This window comes from Nannobrachium achirus (genome assembly GCF_963921795.1).
Source record: "Nannobrachium achirus genome assembly, chromosome: 10".
NCBI classification, from domain to species: Eukaryota; Metazoa; Chordata; class Actinopteri; order Myctophiformes; family Myctophidae; genus Nannobrachium; species Nannobrachium achirus.
Genome location: NC_137819.1, coordinates 54,765,829 through 54,789,240, shown reverse-complemented (window position 1 = coordinate 54,789,240; position 23,412 = coordinate 54,765,829). Strand labels below are relative to the sequence as shown.

General features: G+C 41.8%; 2 protein-coding genes across 2 annotated transcripts in view; one reads left to right on the top strand and one right to left on the bottom strand.

Moving 5' to 3' along the window:
- The window catches only part of slc66a2 (solute carrier family 66 member 2), a gene marked incomplete at both ends in the record, with an annotated part of 60,221 nt that extends 40,733 nt beyond the window's left edge, over window positions 1–19,488 (bottom strand). Inside the window, 3 exons of the mRNA XM_080734439.1 lie at window positions 11,593–11,643; window positions 16,641–16,774; window positions 19,286–19,488. Of these exons, the coding sequence (XP_080590565.1) occupies window positions 11,593–11,643; window positions 16,641–16,774; window positions 19,286–19,488 (388 nt within the window). The remainder of the gene's footprint in view (window positions 1–11,592; window positions 11,644–16,640; window positions 16,775–19,285) is intronic.
- Window positions 19,489–20,839: 1,351 nt separating this feature from the next.
- On the top strand, window positions 20,840–22,036 carry hsbp1l1 (heat shock factor binding protein 1 like 1). The gene is made up of 3 exons (XM_080735603.1): window positions 20,840–21,001; window positions 21,105–21,195; window positions 21,863–22,036. Exons 1-3 carry the CDS (start codon window positions 20,957–20,959, stop codon window positions 21,958–21,960), a joined length of 234 nt encoding a protein of 77 aa, XP_080591729.1. The 5' UTR covers window positions 20,840–20,956; the 3' UTR covers window positions 21,961–22,036.
- Window positions 22,037–23,412: the final 1,376 nt, after the last annotated feature.

Below are 23,412 nucleotides of genomic sequence, written 5' to 3'. Positions count from 1 at the left end.
CCTCTACTGATAACAGCCTGGCACCGAGAAAAAGCAAGGATTGGTGACAGTAGAAACTGTGTCAAACGCCAACCTGGCCACAAACGAATGATAAAGCTTCCTACACACACAAGGCTTGTTTATATGATGTTGCCTATCAAACGTATGGTTCTGTGTTATCTTCTTAAATCAAACATCATCAGGTATTGGATCTCACAGATGAGAAGATATCTATGGCACTGGTTGTCATCGTGAGGTCCAGAGAACGACTGGGAATCCTTGAAGGGGTTCCAGAGGTATATGATTGATAGTTAGGAGGAACCAAATTGACCCTTACGGGTCTGAAACTCTGTGAGTGTACAAATGAAACCAAATGGACCCTTAGTGGTCTATTTGGTTCCATTTGTACACTCTCAGAGAGTCACTGAGGACTTCACAGTGTAAATTGGGATCCCTAATCATATCAAAAGGGGGTCGACCGTGCCCTAATGCATATCAAACTGGTTGAGAATCACTGGGCTTTGCCCCCACATCAGAAACACTGAAAGAGTTACAGTACTGGTATGAAAAGAAAGCGAGAGGGTTGGGCAGGGGAATAAGGCCTAACACGGTGTGCAATAAGAGGCCGGTTTCAAACAGGGGTTACAATAACAGGCCCATTATACTCCACATGGAGTACTAAGCTGTGTTTATCACAGTACTACCACTGTGATACCCTCATCTCCCTCTCCCAACCCAGAGGCTTGGTCATTGTGTGGGAGCACCCCAGTGCTGCTTACAAAGGGCCCACGTGGTGGTGCCCAGGCGTCCTGTGCACAGCTCTGCTCTCCGTCAAACGGAGCTGTGGCACATCGTGTAGGCAGACGGGTCAGAGTAACAGAATGCATTTGGTTTATTTACCTACTGTTCCCTGCCAACTTTGGCGAGAATAAGTTGTAATGTCGCGGAGGCGGTTGGTATAATCGTTTGCCGCCTGTCACTCAACGGGAGAGCCAGAACACATTTTGGGAGGAGAAGAAAGGAAACAGGTGGATTTTCGTGTTTGGGCCAACAAGCTTCATTCTCGAATGTTTCAAACATGAGAGCTTGTTTGTCCATAAAGAACAGGAGAGAATGTAAAACAGATGCTGAGCTGTATGCAAAGCAATCGTTATTGTGTATAATGAGCATTGGGGATCCACATCCCACTGTCAAGTCTCACTGTCCCAGCATGTTTCCAGTTATTCCGAGGGCGCTCTTCCGCAAACTGCGAGATATCCCAGGACTCTAGAAGAATAATACAACCAGAAATGATGTAATCTAAAAAACTCCACCCCATTGACTGTAATGTTATCATATTTAGAGAAATCTGATGTTGGTGAAAACAAGCATTGGTCACTTTCACCAAAAACTGCCCATAACTTTAGAACAGAAAATAGCAGTTACAATGTTATTTTTCCGGTGGAAAGGAGAGAGATGGGTCTGTCCACAACCTTTGTTTACATCCATGTTGGAAAAAGGAATTGTGGACCTCAAAAGATAAGGTAAAATCTGTAAAAATGCTTGCAGAGGTAGCGGTTGTTAATTAATTAATGCCCGGCAATGAATGTGTTAATATCTTTTTGAAGCTTGCTCGTGAGAATCCTGGTATTTTTTTCTTGGCATCTCCCCATATTGAAAAGGGTATCGAATTGTATCCTTCAGGGGCTTTTGGCGTAAAGAAAAATACTTGACATATACATTTATTGAACAGAAAAAACACCAGGAACAGGGATTTGAATGTTCCATGTATGACCAGGTCAGGTCTCAAGGTCTAAGCCAGGTCTCCAGTAATCCCTAGGGAGAAAGAGCTGCATCGACAGCAAAGATTTTCTACAAAAACAGAGCACAGCAGCATATGTTCTCCCCAAGGGCACAGAATAAAGAATGAACATAACAGAAAAAAATAATTGATTGCCAATGTGCCTCTGTACCATAATTAAGGCTAATTTGTACAGTACTTCATCGGTTGTCGCATGAGCCTTTCGAAAAGTGATGCTCGACAAAAAACGAGTCTGTTGAAAAGTGTTGACACAACACTGTTTTCTGATAGTTGCACTCAAGCAAAGTGTTATGGATACTGTAGGGATGGGACAATGATATGAAACTTTCATACCACGATTATTGTGACAAAAGAAATCACGATTTACGATATTATCACGATAATCAAAATAGACGATCTATAAGTGGTGTGAGCTTGTAGATCGGCTATTTTTTGGCAAGGACATTTGATAGAGACTGTATATAAGTACCTTTTACCAATTATAGAGGGTTTAAGTGGTACCGGATATGCAGCTTGGCAAATAAAAGGTGAATTGATCCCAGTGCATGACGGAGAACGATATCACGATTAATTATATCTCCACAATACAATTATCGTGATTGTTTTTCATCACGATAAACGATAATATCACATATCGTCCCATCCCTAGGATACTGTGTTACTAATAAACAAATTGCCCATTTTCACATTGAGCCATGTTAGCAGTTAAAATCGTTAACTTGTTATACACAAACTTTATGATTCTTCAAAAAAGGGGATATATTACCTTCAAAGAGAATTACAGCTGTTTAGGAGTGATGCAGACTAAATATAATACAAAGGGGTTTTAGCCATAAACACATTGCCTAGAGAAGTGATGTCTTAGTGATTTTGTGATTGCGCAGAGAGCTTTCTGGCGGACAGCATGGTGAGAGGGTAATGGCAGTGCTGCGGAGGGAATCAGAGGGAGGCTAATAGAGGAGCTATCCAGGGTCCTGAGATTACAGCGACCCAGAGATGTGCACGGAGGGAAAATCAATCAGGGAGCAGCATGCTTTTTTAATATACGGTATATTCTTCTCTCATATCAACCAATCGATGCATCCCAGCACCGCCCATGGCCCTTTGAAATTATTGACATGTATATCGCCGTTGTCGGGTGGAAACCTTGTATGTCCAAGACCAAGACCGTTCGAAAAACGTACACATTTGAAACTTGGAGATACAAGGTTTCTGCCCGACAGTGACGATATAATGTTAAAAATAAATAAATTATACATACTGTATATAGTATATAAGGTATAAGGTACAAAGTCACTTTTTCTTATGCAATTACTATTCTCTTTGGCCTTCAAAATGTTATCTTTGTTAAGCTTATTGAATGTGTTCAGTAAGCTTAAAGGAGCTATAGTCAACCTTTTCATTGTAGGGCCGACACTTTGTTTACATATTATTGAATGTGTTCAGTAAGCTTAATATTAGGTCAGGCTGGTGGCTGTGCCTGAATGAAGACATTAGACCGTCTGAGGTTATGTTCTCATGTCTGCTCCCACATCAGACGTACAGACCTGATGTTAGAGGCACTGAGGCCTGTGATGCCGTTTGTAAAGGATGGCTGGCACATTTCACAAGCGTTTACTTTTGTCTCTGCAATGTCAGCAACTGGTATGAAAGCAACTGCAAATCCATTCTTCTTTAAATACAGAGAGCAATTGATGCTCCCACCCACTGGAAAAATTAACTGTGTATATAGTACTAGAAGTCAACAGACCTTGAATAAAACTTCATGACGCTTTTGACCAGTTAATCAGTCCTGCCTGGATCCAAGATATTCCTGTTTTCAAAGTATTTTGTTGTTTTGCTGTTTTCCAAAATAGAGAAAATAGCCAAACTAAGGGACTCTCACAATGCCACACCAATACATCATCATATGATGCAGAATAAAACAGGGCTCAAGAAGTGGTTAATATTATAATTAGTGCTTCCTGTGCCCAAGATAAAACTCTCATCAAAGTATGTGTTATTCTAACGTCAGATCATTTTAGTGACAGGGAGATTCAGCTAAAAGTGAATCGGTTCTTCCATGGCCCAGGACCAACCTTTCCACAGAGTGTTGTGAAAATCTATAGATATACTGTATATAGGAGATATCCTGCTCACAGACACACAGAGGACAGACAGATGGGTGAAAACGTTACCTTCTTGGCAGAGGTAACAAGTATCTAACAGCAGCAGAAAGTTAGAAAGAAGTTCCAAGTCCTGTGTCTATACAGTATGGACATTTCACTTATATACCTCTAACAGAATAATAAGCAGCTTATTCTGATAAAACTTCAAGCCAAAAGTCTTCCATATAAAGTACATGGAGGTGTTAAGGGCAGGGTTGTTTTTTTATATATATATATATATATATATATATATATATATATATTATATACTGTATATATCTATCTATAAATGCGAGAAGTCTCTGCGTGTGTGTGTGTTTGTAATCCGCGTATCTCGAGAACCGTTCGTCCCACCGGCTTCAGATTCGGCACGCGCGTTCCCCGCCGCGGCACGGAGTGCAGTGCCGGGTCTCGACCCGACCCGACGCGCGGTTTTCCCGAACCGGCGCGAAACGTTCGGAATCTCCTTATGCGGGGTTGATTGTTGACATCAGGCTGTTTCTGAGGAAATCGGCGAAAGCTCTGACTCATTGTGACATCACTTCATAAAAGGCTCTGACATCACGTACGCCACATGAGTCAACAAAAAATATCTGTGAGTGTGTATGTATGTAGGTAATCCGCGTATCTCGAGAACCGTTCGTCCCACGGGCACGCGCGTTCTCCATAGACAGATATCTCCATATATGGGCATAAAATGGACCCAGAACTATAACTGCAGTGATCTCCATATATCCATATATGGGCATAAAATGGACGCAGATAGCCAGATATCTCCATATATGGACATAAATGGACAGAGGCAAACAGATGGTCAAAGATCTCCATATATGGGCATAAAATGGACGCAGACAGACAGATACAGATATCTCCATATATGGGCATAAATGGACACAGGCAAACAGATGTTCAAAACGGGTCCTATGACAACAGGTATAATGAGGTTTGCATTAAAGGGGGAACCGGCACTGTGTCTGCAACACAGTTGGAGGCACAGACAGATACTCCATATATGGGCATAAAATGGACGCAGATAGACAGATATCTCCATATATGGGCATAAAATGGACCCAGAACTATAACTGCAGTGATCTCCATATATGGACATAAAATGGACGCCGACAGACAGACAGACAGACAGATACAGATATCTCCATATATGGGCATAAATGGACACAGGCAAACAGATGTTCAAAACGGGTCCTATGACAACAGGTATAATGAGGTTTGCATTAAAGGGGGAACCGGCACTGTGTCTGCAACACAGTTGGAGGCACAGACAGATACTCCATATATGGGCATAAAATGGACGCAGATAGACAGATATCTCCATATATGGGCATAAAATGGACCCAGAACTATAACTGCAGTGATCTCCATATATGGACATAAAATGGACGCCGACAGACAGACAGACAGACAGACAGACAGATTGGAGGCACAGACAGATACTCCATATATGGGCATAAAATGGACGCAGATAGACAGATATCTCCATATATGGGCATAAAATGGACCCAGAACTATAACTGCAGTGATCTCCATATATGGACATAAAATGGACGCCGACAGACAGACAGACAGACAGATACAGATATCTCCATATATGGGCATAAATGGACACAGGCAAACAGATGTTCAAAACGGGTCCTATGACAACAGGTATAATGAGGTTTGCATTAAAGGGGGAACCGGCACTGTGTCTGCAACACAGTTGGAGGCACAGACAGATACTCCATATATGGGCATAAAATGGACGCAGATAGACAGATATCTCCATATATGGGCATAAAATGGACCCAGAACTATAACTGCAGTGATCTCCATATATGGACATAAAATGGACGCCGACAGACAGACAGACAGACAGACAGATTGGAGGCACAGACAGATACTCCATATATGGGCATAAAATGGACGCAGATAGACAGATATCTCCATATATGGGCATAAAATGGACCCAGAACTATAACTGCAGTGATCTCCATATATGGACATAAAATGGACGCCGACAGACAGACAGACAGACAGATACAGATATCTCCATATATGGGCATAAATGGACACAGGCAAACAGATGTTCAAAACGGGTCCTATGACAACAGGTATAATGAGGTTTGCATTAAAGGGGGAACCGGCACTGTGTCTGCAACACAGTTGGAGGCACAGACAGATACTCCATATATGGGCATAAAATGGACGCAGATAGACAGATATCTCCATATATGGGCATAAAATGGACCCAGAACTATAACTGCAGTGATCTCCATATATGGACATAAAATGGACGCCGACAGACAGACAGACAGACAGACAGATACAGATATCTCCATATATGGGCATAAATGGACACAGGCAAACAGATGTTCAAAACGGGTCCTATGACAACAGGTATAATGAGGTTTGCATTAAAGGGGGAACCGGCACTGTGTCTGCAACACAGTTGGAGGCACAGACAGATACTCCATATATGGGCATAAAATGGACGCAGATAGACAGATATCTCCATATATGCATGGGCATAAAATGGACCCAGAACTATAACTGCAGTGATCTCCATATATGGACATAAAATGGACGCCGACAGACAGACAGACAGATACAAATATCTCCATATATGGGCATAAATGGACACAGGCAGACAGATGGTCAAAACGGGTCCTATGACCAGGTAAAAACAGGTATAATGGGGTTTGCATTAAAGGGCGGGGCATTCATTCCCTATTTACATTGTTCCGAGTTGGCCAGGTCGCCGACTAGACGCTGGGCCGCCCGAAGGGCGGCCCAGCTTCTAGTATAGTTAATGGGAGCACTGTGTTTCTAGAAATGCCAGCAGCAGGTACTGGGCATCTATTCTGTGCTGAGCCGTGGACGTCTGGTGTTTTTATGCGGTCGCAGAGACGAGAGTTGAAAAATGTACGTTTTAGAGGAGCGCCTTGTGTTTCCAGTTGGGGAAGAAAACAAAACACAAGAAAATGCCTTGGTGGACAGGACTGCTCCATGTTATAACCATACTTGTTCTTCAAAACGAGATGCAGCACAGCTGTCCCGTGAAATGCAGTGTGAAATGCCTCATTTTGAAATGCAATCAAGTTCATACAGTAGGTTGGTGGGTGTTACTGGTGTATGCCCAATATCGGCCCAAAGCTATGGAATCTTGAATGTACTGTATTACACACAGAAATAAGTATTTTAAAGAAGTCCTATTCCCACACCACAGTAAGTACCTTTAATGGCACATAATGGGCAGATTTTCCAGAGCAGACAACCTGTAATTATGGCTGATGTGGCCCACCTGTCGTTATAATGATGCTAAGGTACGCCTCTAAGGCAGTGGATCCACCTGTGAATTTGTGATGGATGACAGAGCACACAATGAGTCAAGTCAACAGTCAAAGACACATACAGGCCCAGATGCAGACATGCTGACAAACATGGGTGCCCTTAATAGTAGGAAGTGAAAGGGTAAAGAAAGGGGTTATTTTTGTCACAGTACATTTGGACAAACTCTAATATGCACAGCTGCTCTGTAATATACTGCCCACCTTTGGTGTCGCTACAGACAAGGCAGCATCAGACGACTTATAATGATGATACAGGGGGGGCTTATAATGACAGGGGTTTACGCTAAGGCCTCAGAGGCACTTGTCCATCGGGCAAGTACAGGTCATATTCTACTTGCCCAAAGGTCATGCCCACTTGCTCGAAAAGTAAATCGTTCATTATAAAATGATCTCCCTGGGTCTGAAATAAAGTTTTAAAGATTGAATGAATGAATACCAGACATTCTCAACCTTTTTCATTTCAAGGATCCCCAGTTTAATATGGCCATTATGCATCCATTTCATTTAAGAAAATCCAATCTACAGTACACTGTAGATCATTCACTGTAGTTCATTTAACTAACTGTATAATTGTAATTGCATACTCTCTGAGTTACAGACCTGTAAGGGTACATTTGGTTCCTAACTATCAATCATACAGCTGGGGATGCCCTGGCCCCTGGAACCCCTTCAAGGACCCCAAGGGTCCTCGGACTACACATTGGACTACACATTGAGAACAGCATGCTCTACACAACACTAACTGGTGTTCATTTTAGCCTACTGAAATCTCCTTCTATTTTGTAGTGTCTCATTTCAATGTGTGTGTATTCCACTGTGCTCCAATTGCCTGGTGCATTGTCCAAGTATACTGTAAACATTTATAAAAAGGAAAGGATCAAACTCACAAAAGGTCTGTTTACTTCATTTAATAGTCAATCATACTGTGTATGCCATTCCATACAAAACGTTTTTGGCCGTCCGGCCCCCTTTGAAATGGCCCCATTGAAATGGGGATAAATTGTATACACTGAGAGGGCTGATGCGCCAAAAACCTTTTGTATGAACAGCATATGATGGACAATTAATTTAAGTAAACAGACCTATTCTAGGATCCAATTTCAATCACTGTTGGTCAATGCATCCCAGAAAGGCCTAATCTATACTTTGCTGTAAGATGCCCGTTTTGCTGTAAGATGCCCGTTTCGCTCAAATAATACAAAACGATTTTCAAGAGCTTTCGGTGAATGACAGTAATCCACCGTTATCCACATCTCCAGCTTCTTCACCCAGCACCTCCAACTGACCACTGTCAAGCATCACCATCAGTAACAGACAACATCTTGTCTGGCTTCTGTCATGATTTCAATTGTAAGATCGCAGAGCAGTAAAGCTGCAATTAAAGGAAATGGTTTTCTGTCAATCGTAATGAGCCTCACCAGAGCTCAGTGATTGATGAACCTACCCCTGGGGGGATGAGCTTAACAGCCAGCAGCCCTTGCCACTGGGTGGAGAGCTTTAGAATTGGGGCAGGCCAGGAGAATCACTGCTCGAGTTGTACAAATATTCTCTTATGGGGGTCCCTGGCTTATCTTTTCAAATGGGGGTCCGCAGGCTAATAAGTGTCAATTTGGGGGTCCTTGACATGAAATAGTTTGAGAACCACTCCCATAAGGGACGGGTACATTTTGGTTCCATTTGTAGACTCTCAGAGACAAATGGATAAATGAAACCAACTGGGGGCCAAACTCTCCTCTTCTTGAAATTCCTTTCTAGACTATTTCTGGGTCGGCATTCTCGGCAATATTATGCACTATGAAAAATATGAATATGAAACCATCAAACCATTCAATTAAACCCATTTAAAGCATATTAAAATCACATCAGATCCATGTGCAAGCCATGTAGCAAACTACTTCACATCATGTAAATGTTGTCTACTAACACCATCTAGTGGCTGTTAGCCACATGAGAGCTGTTCCTACTGGTCCAGGCATACCACTTAGGTATTGCCACATAGGCATGGATGCCTGGCGGTGTCGCCGGTTCGATTCCCAATCCGGACGACCTTTGCCGTGTGTCACTCCCCATCTCTCTCCCCATTTCCCGTCAGTCTACTGTCCTATCAATAAAGGCATAAAATCCCCAAAACAAAAAATCAAAAAAAAGGTTGCAGTGGACCAAAAGTGTGCAAAGTTTGTTTAAATTCCCACCCTGTGCAAATGTCACTGTGAATGAGGTGGAGTGTATCATCACAGCAAGCTAGTAGCTAGTAAATAGAGCATAGAAAACAACTGTTGACTCACTTTAAAGTTAGCTTAATCCCCTCTTAAACCCTTGTGACGAGAAGGTTTTAAGATAATAATATTATTTTAAAACCTTCTATATTATAGATGGATCAGTCTACGGTTGAATATTACGGTTGAATATTAAACTAAATATAAATCTTATCAACATTTATCAGGAAATATGAAGGCTATAACATGAGGAATAAGTAGTCTCTCAAAAAAGCCATATTGGTTCCCGCAGTTTTCAAATGTTGGATATTCCCTAATTTCTCCTGTTCCGTTTCGCATGGGCGGTGGCGTAAATAACTCTGTGTGGAAAACAAATTAGGGGAAGGCTAGCTAGCTTGCTGCTGCCTTGCAGAAATGTCATTCACAAATATATTTTTGATTTGACTCTTTATGTACTTCGCACATTTCAGAAAGAGGAAGCTGCCATCTTCAGTATCCTCTTCTCAACTTTTACCGGGTGGAACATGGGGTAGAATTACAGTACAGACTGTCTCTGGAGCGTTCAAAGATTGTGGAAGAGGAGATGGGCTGCCGTTCATGTATAAAAATAAAGTCCTGCACAGTCACTGTCTTAGTCACATGCTTATAGACCCTTTATTTAGACAATGTTTTGGTGAAGGTCGGATGCGATCGAAACGTCAAAATAAAGGTTTTCTCCATGCAAGTGAGGAAGACAATGTGCAGGAGTTTATGTTTAGCTATTTGATACAGTATGGTGATAATATTGACACATTAAGCCCCTGGTTCTCCAAGTGAGGTCCGGGGACCCCCAGGGGTCTTTGAGGGTGTTCCAGGGGGTCCCCAGCTAAATTAAGTACAGTTTAAACATTTAGTGGTTCACGGTGCAACGCTTTGTGAGCCTGTAGATCTGCTATTTTCTATTTCTTTTGACAAAATGTTCTCTAATGGGGTCCCTGGCACAAACACCGCATTACGCCATTCAGTGACATCTGAATGGCGACACCCTTTACTACACAGAACAGACATAGGGCAAGCAAGTATTGAGTTCAGACTAAGTGTAGTGCAAACAAAGCCACAATGAAAACACGTAAGAGTTAGAAGAATGCATTAAAGCAAAGACAGTTACTGCCACGGGACAAACAGTAGGAATATAAATCAGCACACGTTACAGGCACATTAACACAACAGCAAGCTGGTATGAGATAAGTACACATTCCACACTCCGCGGCTGTTCAGATAATAAGCAAGCAAATTAGGCAGTAACAATGCACTATTTCACAATAGATTTTTTTAAAGCGACAAAAGGCAGTACACGTTATCATTTATTTTTCGAGCTACATACTGTAAGTGGGAGTGAGTGCATTACGCACGATAAGTGGTTAGTAACTACTAAACTAAAATACAAGTACAAACACTTGCAGACAGTAATCCAAAATAGATCTATCTGAAAAGGTGAAAAGCAACACTGCTGTGCGATGCATAATGTAAATGTCCCACCTCAGAATGACAGAGTTATGCACAAACAGTACAATACATGCAAATCACCCCAATATAGGGCAAGCAGTGTATGGAATGATTATTTTTACAGTTTTCACCCAGGCATTCCTATTTTGGGATTAATATAATTTGTTTCAAAAGTTATTATATCTTTCAAAGGTTTTCAACAATGTCAGAACATTTCAAAAAATAAAATATTAGCATATCTAAAAGCTTCGCATTGTGAGCTTGCAGATATGCCATCTTTGCTATTTGCCATACAACAACGTATATAGAGCTTATTTATTCATTGTTATTTTATTTCTTGGGGTAACATGCATTGAGTAAATCAGATGCAATAACACTACGATGAAAGAATGAATGCATCGCATACACCGTTGATACCATGCCAGGGTTTACATGCAGTTGAAACGGATGCAGGGTTGATAAATGCATGAAGGAGGGACAATGTTAGTCCTCAGTTATTAGACCTGATTGGGCAGAGGAAGAACCACACTTGGGGTCATGCAGATAGGAGAACAGATGAGAGGCGGAGGTGAACAACAACTGATGTTTTGGTGGTCGACAGAGTTGAGTATCGTACATACCCAGAAAGAGCCTCTTAGGGACTTTGATCTCCTCGTCCTTAATGTCTGTCACTACAGACACAAACAAGAGAACAGAATAAGAGGGAAGGGGAAAAGAGACAGACAGAAAGCTTGGTTTCTCATTTGGAACACCCAAACCAGGCACGTGCACACATAGACATCAAAGGGGGCTTGAGCCCCAGCCCTTTTATCAGTCTGTAAAAAAGTGCCCTCTCCAGACCAGGAATGCAGTTTTTACTATGGTGAAAGAAATTGATTATGCTAATTTCATGGTGGTATCAAGCACCAAAATATCGAAAATAGCAGACCTCCAAGCTCAAAGTGTCGCGCTGCGATGCATTGTGAGCTTGGCGGTCGGCTATTTTCGATATTTTGTCCCTTTTCGAAATGTCAGCCCCTGCCGCTCTAACATTCTCTGCACGTCCCTGACCCAAACCAATCCATGCCGTGTCCGAACGTGACGTGCCAGGCTTGCCTTAGTGACTAGGGAGGTTGATTTTGTAATACCTCTTCGTCTACTTATGTAAGTCTTAAGTCAGATTAATCCCCACTAAGGCAAAAGCATACATAGCAAACGGTCACACAAAGTCTTCAGTCTTCAAAGTATAGAACTCTGAGCCGGTTTCCTCAGTTCTCTGTCCACTATTACTATGAGTGGCTATAAAAAACCTCAAAGAGGCAAAGTTCAAAAGACCCCATGAGGCCAGTAGAGTGGAATGAGTGAGTAGATGGGGTAGGAACTGTATCCCAGACAGTATGATAACGTTTCTATGAAGCCCATGTCTATAATGCAATACTACAGGTATTATACATTATAATCTGCTAATAAAACTGTATAATTAAAGGAGCTATAGTCAACTTTTTCATTGTAGGGCCGACACTTTGTTCTAGTCTATAGACTAGAATGTAAACAAAGTGTTGGTCTGACAATGGCCAAAATGATTATTTTATTATTATTTTACGCTTTTTGTGGTCATTTTTGAATAGAAACACATATATGAAGCTTATATTTTTATAAAATATTTTCGAAACATTATTTTCATTTTAGCATCCGTTTTTCAAGAAAAAGTTGACTATAGCTCCTTTAAAAGTAGGTTGGTCAGAGACGCTTATCATCGGTATCAGCCAGAGTCTATCTCTGTTAAGCACTCATAATGAAATACTCACAATGCTTTATAACAATCATCAACACATTGTAAAGCATTTTATAATGAATTACAAGCCGGTCATATAAATGCATTATCATACGCTTCTAACACTATACTTACAGTTATAACTAAGCACCCAAAAGTACTCAATGCTTTATTGCATTGGTTCTCAACCTTTTCAGGCCGCAACCCCCCAACATAATCAATCATATTTGAACTGGGGACCTTACATCCCGACAAACACTTCTACTATAGGAGTTACAGAATTACGTTGTGTTTGACTGAGTTCCACAGATATATATTATGAAAATATTTCATAATTTCTGATCACTCAGTTTTTCGTTGTGATAGTGTATAGTTTTATAGTAATATTGAGTGTCATTAGAAACTGTCAATATCAAATATGTTATGATTAGTGTAAAAACATGTATAACTAATTGCACTTTGTTATGAGCAGATTATAATGCATTGTAAATATAAAGCATGATAGACATGGGCTTCATAGAAAGTGTTACCAAACGTAAACATACCTCTCTGTCTCACTCTCCCAATCAGTTACAGTACTTAGGTAATAACATTGGACCAGAGAGACAACACAGCAAAGTCCTGTAAGGGTCCACTTTTACATTTCCTGTAAACCAGGGGTCTTCAAGAGGGGGTCCGGGACCCCTAGGGGGTCCTCAGAGTTACTACAGGGGGTCCTCCAAATCTTTGTGTGATAGAAACTTTTTTTTCTCCTTTTTTATATTAACCACTTGATCCCTAGCGTCCATATTGACATGATAGTCCGGGAAAAAAACGGTGATTTTTGGCTGAACGTGGTTTCGTCGGTAAAAGTTTTTTTCTCAACTGATTCTTGTAGCTTGGGGTCACCTCTTAAGGATTCAAGAGGATGACCAGTGATATCCATTGAGCATTTTTTATTATTAACCCCTTAATGCCTGAAACATTGACTTTCTATACAGGAGGAAAATACCCAGAAAAGGATTATTTTTCGGGGTATTAAAGGAGGATCTGAGGGGTCTAACTAGGGGTTTGTCATGATGCTGAATCCATTGCAGGCATTTGTTTTGCACAAAAAACATTCCGTGGGCTAGAAATAGCCTCAGAAAACAATACACGTATGGGTGAGTATTTATGTTAGTCGGAGGCCTTAGGGTTTTTTTTCTCGTGCTAATCAGTCTAAAAGTGCTAGATTTTGCACAGATGTAGCTCAGGGCTTGCTCTAATGATTTAGCTAGGGCGCCCGAGTCTGCGACATTCGGGGTCGCCACAGCGGCCAAATCAAGTTGGGCTCCCATCGACTTTAGTGATGAAAAGTGATGAGTCATCACTTTTCAGAGTTTTGTGGGTGTTGTGGTGACCCCGAAGGTCGCCGACCTAGCTAAATCATTAGAGCATGCCCTGAGCTACATCTGTGTAAAATTTTGCACTTTTAGACTGATTAGCACAAGAAAAAAAACCCTAAGGCCTCCGACTAACATGAATACGCACCCATACGTGTATTGTTTTCTGAGGCTATTTCTAGCCCACGGAATGTTTTTTGTGCAAAACAAATGCCTGCAATGGATTCAGCATCATGACAAACCCCTAGTTAGACCCCTCAGATCCTCCTTAAATACCCCGAAAAATAATCTTTTTCTGGGTATTTTCCTCCTGTATAGAAAGACAATGGGAGCCCATGTTTCAGGCATTAAGGGGTTAATAATAAAAAATGCTCAATGGATATCACTGGTCATCCTCTTGAATCCTTAAGAGGTGACCCCAAGCTACAAGAATCAGTTGAGAAAAAAACTTTTACAGGCGAATCCACGTTCACCCCCATTTTTCCCGGACTATGAATCCAAAATACACAGATGATTGTGCTGTCAAAAGATGAAACTATATGGAATCTATGAACAGGTTGTGGGGGCCGGGGGGGTCCCTGCTTTGTCTCGCTCTCAATTATTAAGCCGGGGTCCGAGGCCTGAAGGCCCCTGCTGTAAACACTTTGGAAGTAGACACAACAACAAAGATACTGTAACATCTTTATGAAGTAAGTAACACAAGTTACCACTGCATGGAGTCTATGGAGCATCTGACACTGGTCTGGTCTGATGGACAATAGCATCCATTGTCATGTCCTCTATTTCCATCTGTCCTCATTAGCTCTCTCTGGTTCATTTAGAGCAGTGGTTCTCAAAGTGGATTCCAGGGACTCTGTGGGTTCCGTTATGGGGGTCTAAATTGACCCATACAAGTATGTAACTCTGACAGCATACACATGGAACCTAACGGGTTCATTTGGTTACATTTGTACGCTGTCAGAGTAAAGGGGAGACCTTGAAATTTGAACGTTTGAGAAACACTGATTTAGAAGACGCCAAGCATAGCCAGTTGGTCATTCAAACCTCTCCTGTACCATGACAGAATGCTAAGACGTGTAACTAACTACAACACACACACCACAGTCAGTGATAATACAGGCTACACTTACAACCTCAAGCCACTATGGGACTTTTCTATTAGGGCTGCTGGACAATGTATCAATTATAGCGTTATTGTTATATCAGTGAAGCCTTCACCCACTTTTTAGGCAATTACTGTACTGATGATTACCGCTATTTATCAAAACTCTCATTGTGTAAATATATATATTTTGTTTCATGCACAATATCATCACAATATGAATATCAAGTTATTTGGTCAAAGATATTTGTCCACATCTCCCTGACCTTTTATCTATAGTCTATCTTTGTACAAGTTTGTTATTGTGCAGCTGAACTATAATGATAAGCTCAGCAGTACCTTTAAGAACGCTGAAAGAGGAACCTGTGGGTCCTAAACAGCACACTTGAGTGAAAATATTGCATATTTGTCATAGAACACAGTTGTTTGTGCGAAAGAGGAACTAAGCATGCAAGTCATTCAGCTTCTGAAATGGAAGCAGGAGTGGTACAGTAACTGGAAGCATCCGTCCGGTTAACTTTGGCAGAACCACTGGAAAGGTTTAGACTGTGGAAACAGCTTCTGTCTTTGGACAATCTGTCTCCATTTCAAATGACTCCCACAAGTATTCTGGGATAAGATAGGCCATAATGATGGCTCAACCAATGAAGGGTGTTTGTTACAATAAAATCAAGATCATATTTTAGGTTTTATTCCACCTGGCATAGATACCTTACCAGTTAATATGTTGTCGTTTATAAGTTAATTGTCTTTCACACCATTATTGTATACAAACCCAAAATACAGTCCTCCTTTATTCTCCAAAACTCTCTATCTATGTGGGAACTAAATTAATTTTAAATGTGTGTCAACTCGGTGAAACTAAATTGAGACAGTTTTTGAAACAAAGCACCTACCGACAGTAGATCCTTCTCAGATAAATAATGTTGTATATGCACAGAGCCGCCCACAGCCATCAGTTGTCTGGCAGAACATGCAGTACATGACATTTTGACGGTCGCTTAGGGAGTCTTACTGGTTCTAGTACTGAATTGTGTAGTGCCTTAGAATCTTAGAGCAGTCTATACCAGGTACGAACCAGAAAACTGATATGTAACCCTATGTCTACTTGGAAATAAGTATGTGAGGGGCATTGGGAGAAGGGGCAATTTCACAACATGCTAAGTACTACTACCAGCGCCCATGCCCATGTATGCATTGCTCATTCTCACCCCCCCCCCCCACACACACACACACACACACACACACACACACACACACACACACACACACACACACACACACACACACACACACACACACACACACACACACACACACACACACACACACACACACACACACACACACACACACACACACACACACACACACAAAGCTGTGAATGCCCCAGTGAACATTATCTGACTACCTCCCTATAACCATAAAGATGGCTTGGAGATGGATTCTGACCTGTGAACGAGCGGCGTTTGGTGTTGAGTTCCGTGGCCACGCGGACATCCGTGCAGAGAGAGAGCATCACCAGCATGGTAGCAATCATTATGATGCTCTGCCAGAGCAGAGGTGTCTCAAAGTAACGTCCAAACCTGGAACAAAAACAAAACAAGACGAATTTAAAAGCTGCAATCTGGAACTTATTTTAGTAAATACATTTTTATTTGAACCAATCTGTACGGTAGCGTACATAACTTAGACCTATTGGTTGTCAAGTAGCACTGCCTGAAGCTGACCGCCGCACTCTCCCCTGAGCAAGCGGGTATTCCATCTTGGTGTAGTAGCAGATGTTTGGTAGTTTCCCACGTGGGGGAGACAGCTTCGGATCGCATGCACGAAAATCGTATAGATTGCAGCATTCAAGAATAAACTACCACGTTTTCAAAGAAAATGTATCACTATCAATACTTTCTTTTTTCAAGACTATACTGCTGATGAGTGTATGACACAAACATAGCAATATTGTCCACATAAGGAATACTGTAAATGACCTGTGCAAACATGCATGCGACCTGAAAATATCATTGTGTCTGTAAATACAGTAAATACATCAACATTTTCTTCTTCGTTTTTACTCATTTTCGGAGTGCTTCTTTAGTTCTTTCTTCTGATCTTTTTGGGAGGAGGATGCATGCACATTTGGTGCCCTTAATGGGTCAAACTCAGAAACTTGATAGCTGGCCCAGGGCTCATCCCAAAACCCTTTCTGCTCACTTCCTCTCAACACCATTCATCCATTATGTGGATCCAACTTGGACAAGATCTAGCCTCAAGCAACTCTTAGATTAGATCCTATTTTAATATCTGGAATCTAGAGTTGCAATACCAACCCTTGACAGCCCATGCATCCAAATGGAAAAGTCCTATCTGATAACGTTAAACTCTGCAACATTGCAGCTGTATGGAAAGCTTGGATTATCCTCTTTGTATATTTGCCAAGGTTTTGTTTCATAAAAGTCCACCATAGACATGAGCTACTTTCCGTCAATAGATTCCGTGCAGGAGTTGGCGAGTTTAACGCTGTTTAATACAATCAGATAGGACTTTTCTGTTTGGATATATGGGCTGTCAATGGTTAGTGTTGCAACTCTAGATGTGTGTGCGCGTGTGTGTGTGAGTGTGTGTGTATGAGTGTGTGTGTGTGTGTGTGTGTGTGTTTTGTGTGTGTGTTTGTGTGTGTGTGTGTGTGTGTGTGTGTGTGTGTGTGTGTGTGTGTGTGTGTGTGTGTGTGTGTGTGTGTGTGTGTGTGTGTGTGCGTGTGTGCATGCGTGTGTGTGTGCATGCGTGTGTGTGCACATAAGTGTGTGCATGTGTGTGTGCGTATTGGTATCATTTTAGAGCAGTGGTTCTCTACCAGTGGTCCGGGGACCACAAGTGGTCCTTGAGGGGGTTCCAGGTGGTCCCCAGCTAAATTATGGAGAGTTAGTAGTAACCAAATGGACCCTTAGATCTTTAACTTTTGAGAGTGTAAAATGAAACCAAATCTTAACGCTATGTTGGGAACCATCCGCTGTGGCGGGTCCCAAGCCTGCACTCACTCTTGTCTGGTCCAAAAATAAAACTGTTTGCTTCTCACCAAAACAAAGGTATCTGTGGCGAGTTGAGAGCTTACTCTACTTTGTGGACGCAGTCTGGGGCCTGGGCCCCCCACCACACGCCTAAAATACATTTCTAGGGCAAAATGAAAAAGTATCTACGGGATGGAGACACTCTTCATGGTTGAAGACTGTTTTTACGAAAAAGTGCATCCAACGTCACAGAGCCGAATAACACCCAGTGAGACTAATTCTGTTAATGTGGTCCTCTGACTTGCACGGCAGTAGTGAGTTGGCAGCTGCGCCATGATGGCGAGGACAAATAATAAAAATCACACTCGTGTGAACTGAGCGGTGGAGGCTGTGTGTGTGTGTGTGTGTGTGTGTGTGTGTGTGTGTGTGTGTGTGTGTGTGTGTGTGTGTGTGTGTGTGTGTGCGTGCGTGCGTGCGTGAGTGTGTGTGTGTGTGTGTGTGTGAATGTGAGTCTGAACAACAGCGCCCCTCCCTTAACATGTGTGGTCAGAAAAGGTTACTGCAGGCTACAGACACGCATACCCACACACACGGCCACGTATAGGAGCGCTGTGACCACCGCTCAAAAACTAGAAGAAGTAGTGTCTCCAGCGTCATTTCGCCCTAGGAATGTACTTTAGGCTTGTGTTTAGGGCCCAGACTGCGTCCACTAAGTAGAGTAAGCTTTCAACTTGCCACAGATACCTTTGTTTTGGTTATTTTTGGACCAGACGAGACATTTCAACATATTTTACATGTTGGGTCTGAGAGGCTAAATCTCATTGAATGATGTTCTGTGGCTCAAATGCCCAATAAATAATGGACCTCGATATGAAAAGTTTTAAAGAATTGATGGGAATGAATTTCCCTTGAATTATGATTGTCATTTTGTATTTTCATTCAAAGTAACTGCAATTCATTTATCCATTGTTGTAACTGACTGATATTGAACAGTATATTCTCAAAGTTAAATAAACACCTAGGATTTCAGTGGGTGTCCTTTGCAAAAATGTCAAGGTAATAACACAGGAAAACAACTTTTGTCCTGATAATTACCTGAACAGTATTCTCAGTATGTTGGCCACCAGGAGAACTAGACACACGTAGATGGAGAAGCCCTCAGCATTCTGCGTCCTGCGGATGTCCCTGTACTGGGGGATGTAAGGCACCACTCCTCCGAACACCATGGCACCAGCGGCGATCCACGACACCATCCAGTTGAACACATCCAGCATCTGCTCAAACACCTCATCTTCCATGGCGACCCCAGTCTCTCTTTTTGGCTAAAGATTAAAGTTGCTCAGGAGAGGGAACACTGGAAATCTCAGCTGGAACTGTTACCCCCGCGACCCGAGTCCGGATAAGCGGTTGAAGATGGATGGATGGATGAGGGATGCTTTCTTTGGCAGGATTTAGATATGATGTCCTCTGTTAAAGATCTATGGGTTCAGTTGGTCCTAAACCCCATAATTATGTTAATTGTGATCAAAGCATTTATGATGGCACAGAGTGGTCGTTCCACTCAGTGTCTGCTGATGTCCACAGACCCACGCCACGCCATCACAAACCCACGTCTCTGCAAGATCACAGCCGGGGTTAATATAGTTACTGTAACAGTAGAGGACAATAAACGAGACAATAAACCCCAGAATGAATGAATGGACGGACGGACGGATCGTAACGAAATGCAAGTTGCAACACCCCCGCCCCGATGATTAATAACACAACATACCAGCTTCTAGAAGACACATTCCATTGTCTCATTTAATTGTTTTGTAAAAAAAAGGCTGGATGGTGAATTCGTTTGCAAAGCCAAACAGAAGATCCAAGCGTTCTGGGAGGCATTAAAACGCATTAATGTCTCAAAAGTACCGAGATTAAATAGAAATCTGGTCTCTGCAATGTTCTTTCTGTGTGTCTAATTCTGATCATTTATTTTTGACTGAAGAGTGGACACTAACAACACTTCCTGCTACGTCAACGAGGAAGTCACTTGACTATACTTCCCATAGACCGAATGGATGTTCGGACAGGGATTGGCTGGTTGGTTGTCAGGCAAACGCTGGTCACGCTGTCGATCGTGAGCTGTTGCCTGGCAACCAACGGTATGACGGACGGTCCCCCGCGCCATGGGATGTAAAACTCCCATCGAACAGGGTCCTAAAGTAAACCTGTTTGATGAGGGTGATGAGCTTTGAACATTAAGTCTATTATTATTATTTGCTTTGAAGTAATTGAAGGACGATAATGTATTTAATATCATATATTATAAATCTATAATTATATAGGCTATAATTGTATTATTTTATTGTAGTAGTAGTCGTAGTAGTAATTAATTGTAGTATTGTTAGCTAATATTAAATAGTGTGTAGGATTATGGTTCCACAATATAAAATATGTAATTACAGAAATATTTAGCCCACAATCTAAAACTTTGATCATTCTAAATGAATGCATAGATGACCAAATAAATGTGGATTATAAAGTTTATAGGGATCTTCATAAAACTTTGCAAAGGGTTAATGTAGCCAAGAAGCAAAGTTGTAGGCTAGTCTGTCTGTAGTCAGAAAAGTTTGATCACCAGTCACCACCATATGGGACTTTCTGCAATCTCTATCAGGTGTAGACACATTTAGCATTCATTCATTTGACTTTCAGAAGAGGTTTCGACTCGAGGTTTTGATTCGTGAAACCGTTTAGAAGAAAGGCGTCCATAATCGAGAAAAGATGTCAAACACAGAATCCACGGCAGCTAAAGACTTGACGGAAAAAGTAGGTTGAACGGTCAACATAATAAACAAACATTTTACATTGCCACAAGACAAACACATTTCTGAACAAACTATTCACTTGCTGCTCTGTTTTATCTCTTTAGATGGAAGAAACGATGCAGCGACTGCAAGGAAGATTCCAAACAATCTCCAATAAGTTACTATCAAACAATATCCTTCAGTGTCACTACATTTGTGAATGAGGTTCTCACAGTGACAGTCCTAACTAAACTCTTGATACATGCTGTAGTCATGAGATATCATATCAATATGCACTATGAAGTATTGTAAAGAATCTCTTCAATACTGCAAAATGGTAGTATGTAGGCCTACAGTACATGTTCTTCTCAAGTAGCCTTGTGTAAAAGACCAATATAATTGACTCTGGATGATTTGTGTCAAACTGTGGGTCTCAAACCTTTAAATTTCTTGGTCCCCCATTACTCTGGGAGTGTACAAATGGACCAAATAAAACTTGGAACCAAATAAACCTAGCCTAACCACCTTACCCTCCCCCTGACCCTTCTTTGTAAATACCTTTTATTTTTCATTGTTGTTTTATCTGATGCTATGATATCTATCTACTGCATAGTAGTCTACTGGGTTCTGTCTGTCATTCAATGTTATGAGTTAAAGTTAAAGAGAAGGATCTCCTTGGAAATAAACCTACTGAATTTCCTTTTAGTTGACCGTGTACCAGTGAACTGTTTACTGTCATGAAACTTGGTTCCTTTTGGCCCAATGGAAGACCCTCAAGGAATAATAGGGTCCCTGGCCACACCATCACCTTGAGAACCACTGATGTGTGTCTTTGTGTGACCCCATGTCTCTCCTGCAAACTGTTCCCTAACATTGACACTAGATGAGATGGGGACGCGCATCGATGACCTGGAGAAGAACGTAGCTGACCTCATGTCACAAGCTGGGACGGACGCGCAGCATCAATCCATTTCCAAATGACACTCACCCTGGGAATACTTGTATAGACTAGAACACTGTCTCTCAACGTCAGCTCCAGGGACCAGGTTTGGATCCTTTATGGGTCTATAACTCAGAGTGTAAAAATGGCACCAAATAGCATTTTGGTGCCATTTGTACACTTTCTTTGAGTGAAATAATAACTGAGGATTTTGTGGCGTAGATTGGGGTTTCCACTTTCCAGTATAGTTTAGTTCAGTGATTCTCAACCTTTTTTTTTATTTCAAGGACGCCCAATTTGATATGCATTTAGGCCATGGATTTATTACAGACCCGTAAAGGATCCATTTGGACCACTGGAGGTGAAACAGTGAACTAGAAAGCATTACATACCTCTTCTGTCAGCTGAATGTTCTCTACGATTTAACTGTGTGTTTCGGAGCCGTGATAATATTGCAAGTGGGCCCCCAAATAATTGTTACTAGAAAGGCTTCGCGCCCTGTGGGCGCTCAGGCAGGACTGCTCTATATTTGATCAACATAAGGGGTTTAGGGGCGCTCAGGCAGGACTGCTCTATATTTGATCAACATAAGGGTTTAGGTTTTAATTCAGATAAAAATGTTTTCAATACCTTATTGTCAATATCTATCATGAACAAAAAGGCACACTTGGTCGGACACCAATAACTCAGGAAACAGGAACAATTGTGTAAGGTGTCCAGTGTAGTCTGGGCTGACAGTCAATACTTTTGTACTTTTACTGACGTAGCCTATATGTTGAATTGAGGACTTTTGAGTGGTGTGGGGGTGGGGGTGGGGGGGCTGTAGGCAAATTTGCGAGGTTGTTGTATGTAGACTGATTGATTGATTGAAGAGTTTCGCACTGTTTGCAATAGAAGACGCAGTTACAATACACAACATTGGCACACACACACAGTCCCATTTCGCGAGCCACCCGTGGGTCGAGACCCACACAGTACTTGGGAAACAATGCTTAAAACATCATACTCACGCAGCTTTATAGACGCTGTCTGTATCTGTGCTCTCTCTATCTCCGAGGCATGAACGCACACTCACTCATTCACTCACTCACACACGCGACGCAAGCGAAAAGCGGTTGTCCGTGGTGTAACCGACTTATTATAACTCTATGGGTGTAACATGTTGAAAATTAAAAAATATCCGTGCCGTGTGGCAAGCGACGTCGCAAATGCATCATCCCAATGAGCAAACCTCCTTTGTTACAGAGGTTGAGTAGGTATCGGCGTTATGTCGCTGTACTGTCTGGGTATATAGGTGAAGTGAATGAATAGGCTATCAGCCTCTCACCAAATCTGTCATGTGTGCGCACTATAGCCCATGCAGGGACTCATGGGTTACGCGAGGCTACAGCAAGAGAGTGGACACTGTCTATTGACAAACTATTGGTCCCGTTTGAGCTACTCTGTTCTGTTGTGCTGGTCTCACTCTGCTCATTGATACTTTGATTTCAGTC

Bases quoted from the DNA above. Each gene is read 5' to 3' on its own strand.
- hsbp1l1 (XM_080735603.1), top strand. From the start codon at position 20,957: ATGTCAAACACAGAATCCACGGCAGCTAAAGACTTGACGGAAAAA. The intron at 21,002-21,104 runs GTAGGTTGAACG...TTATCTCTTTAG, and splicing joins CTAAAGACTTGACGGAAAAA to ATGGAAGAAACGATGCAGCG. The intron at 21,196-21,862 runs GTGAATGAGGTT...CATTGACACTAG, and splicing joins CCTTCAGTGTCACTACATTT to ATGAGATGGGGACGCGCATC.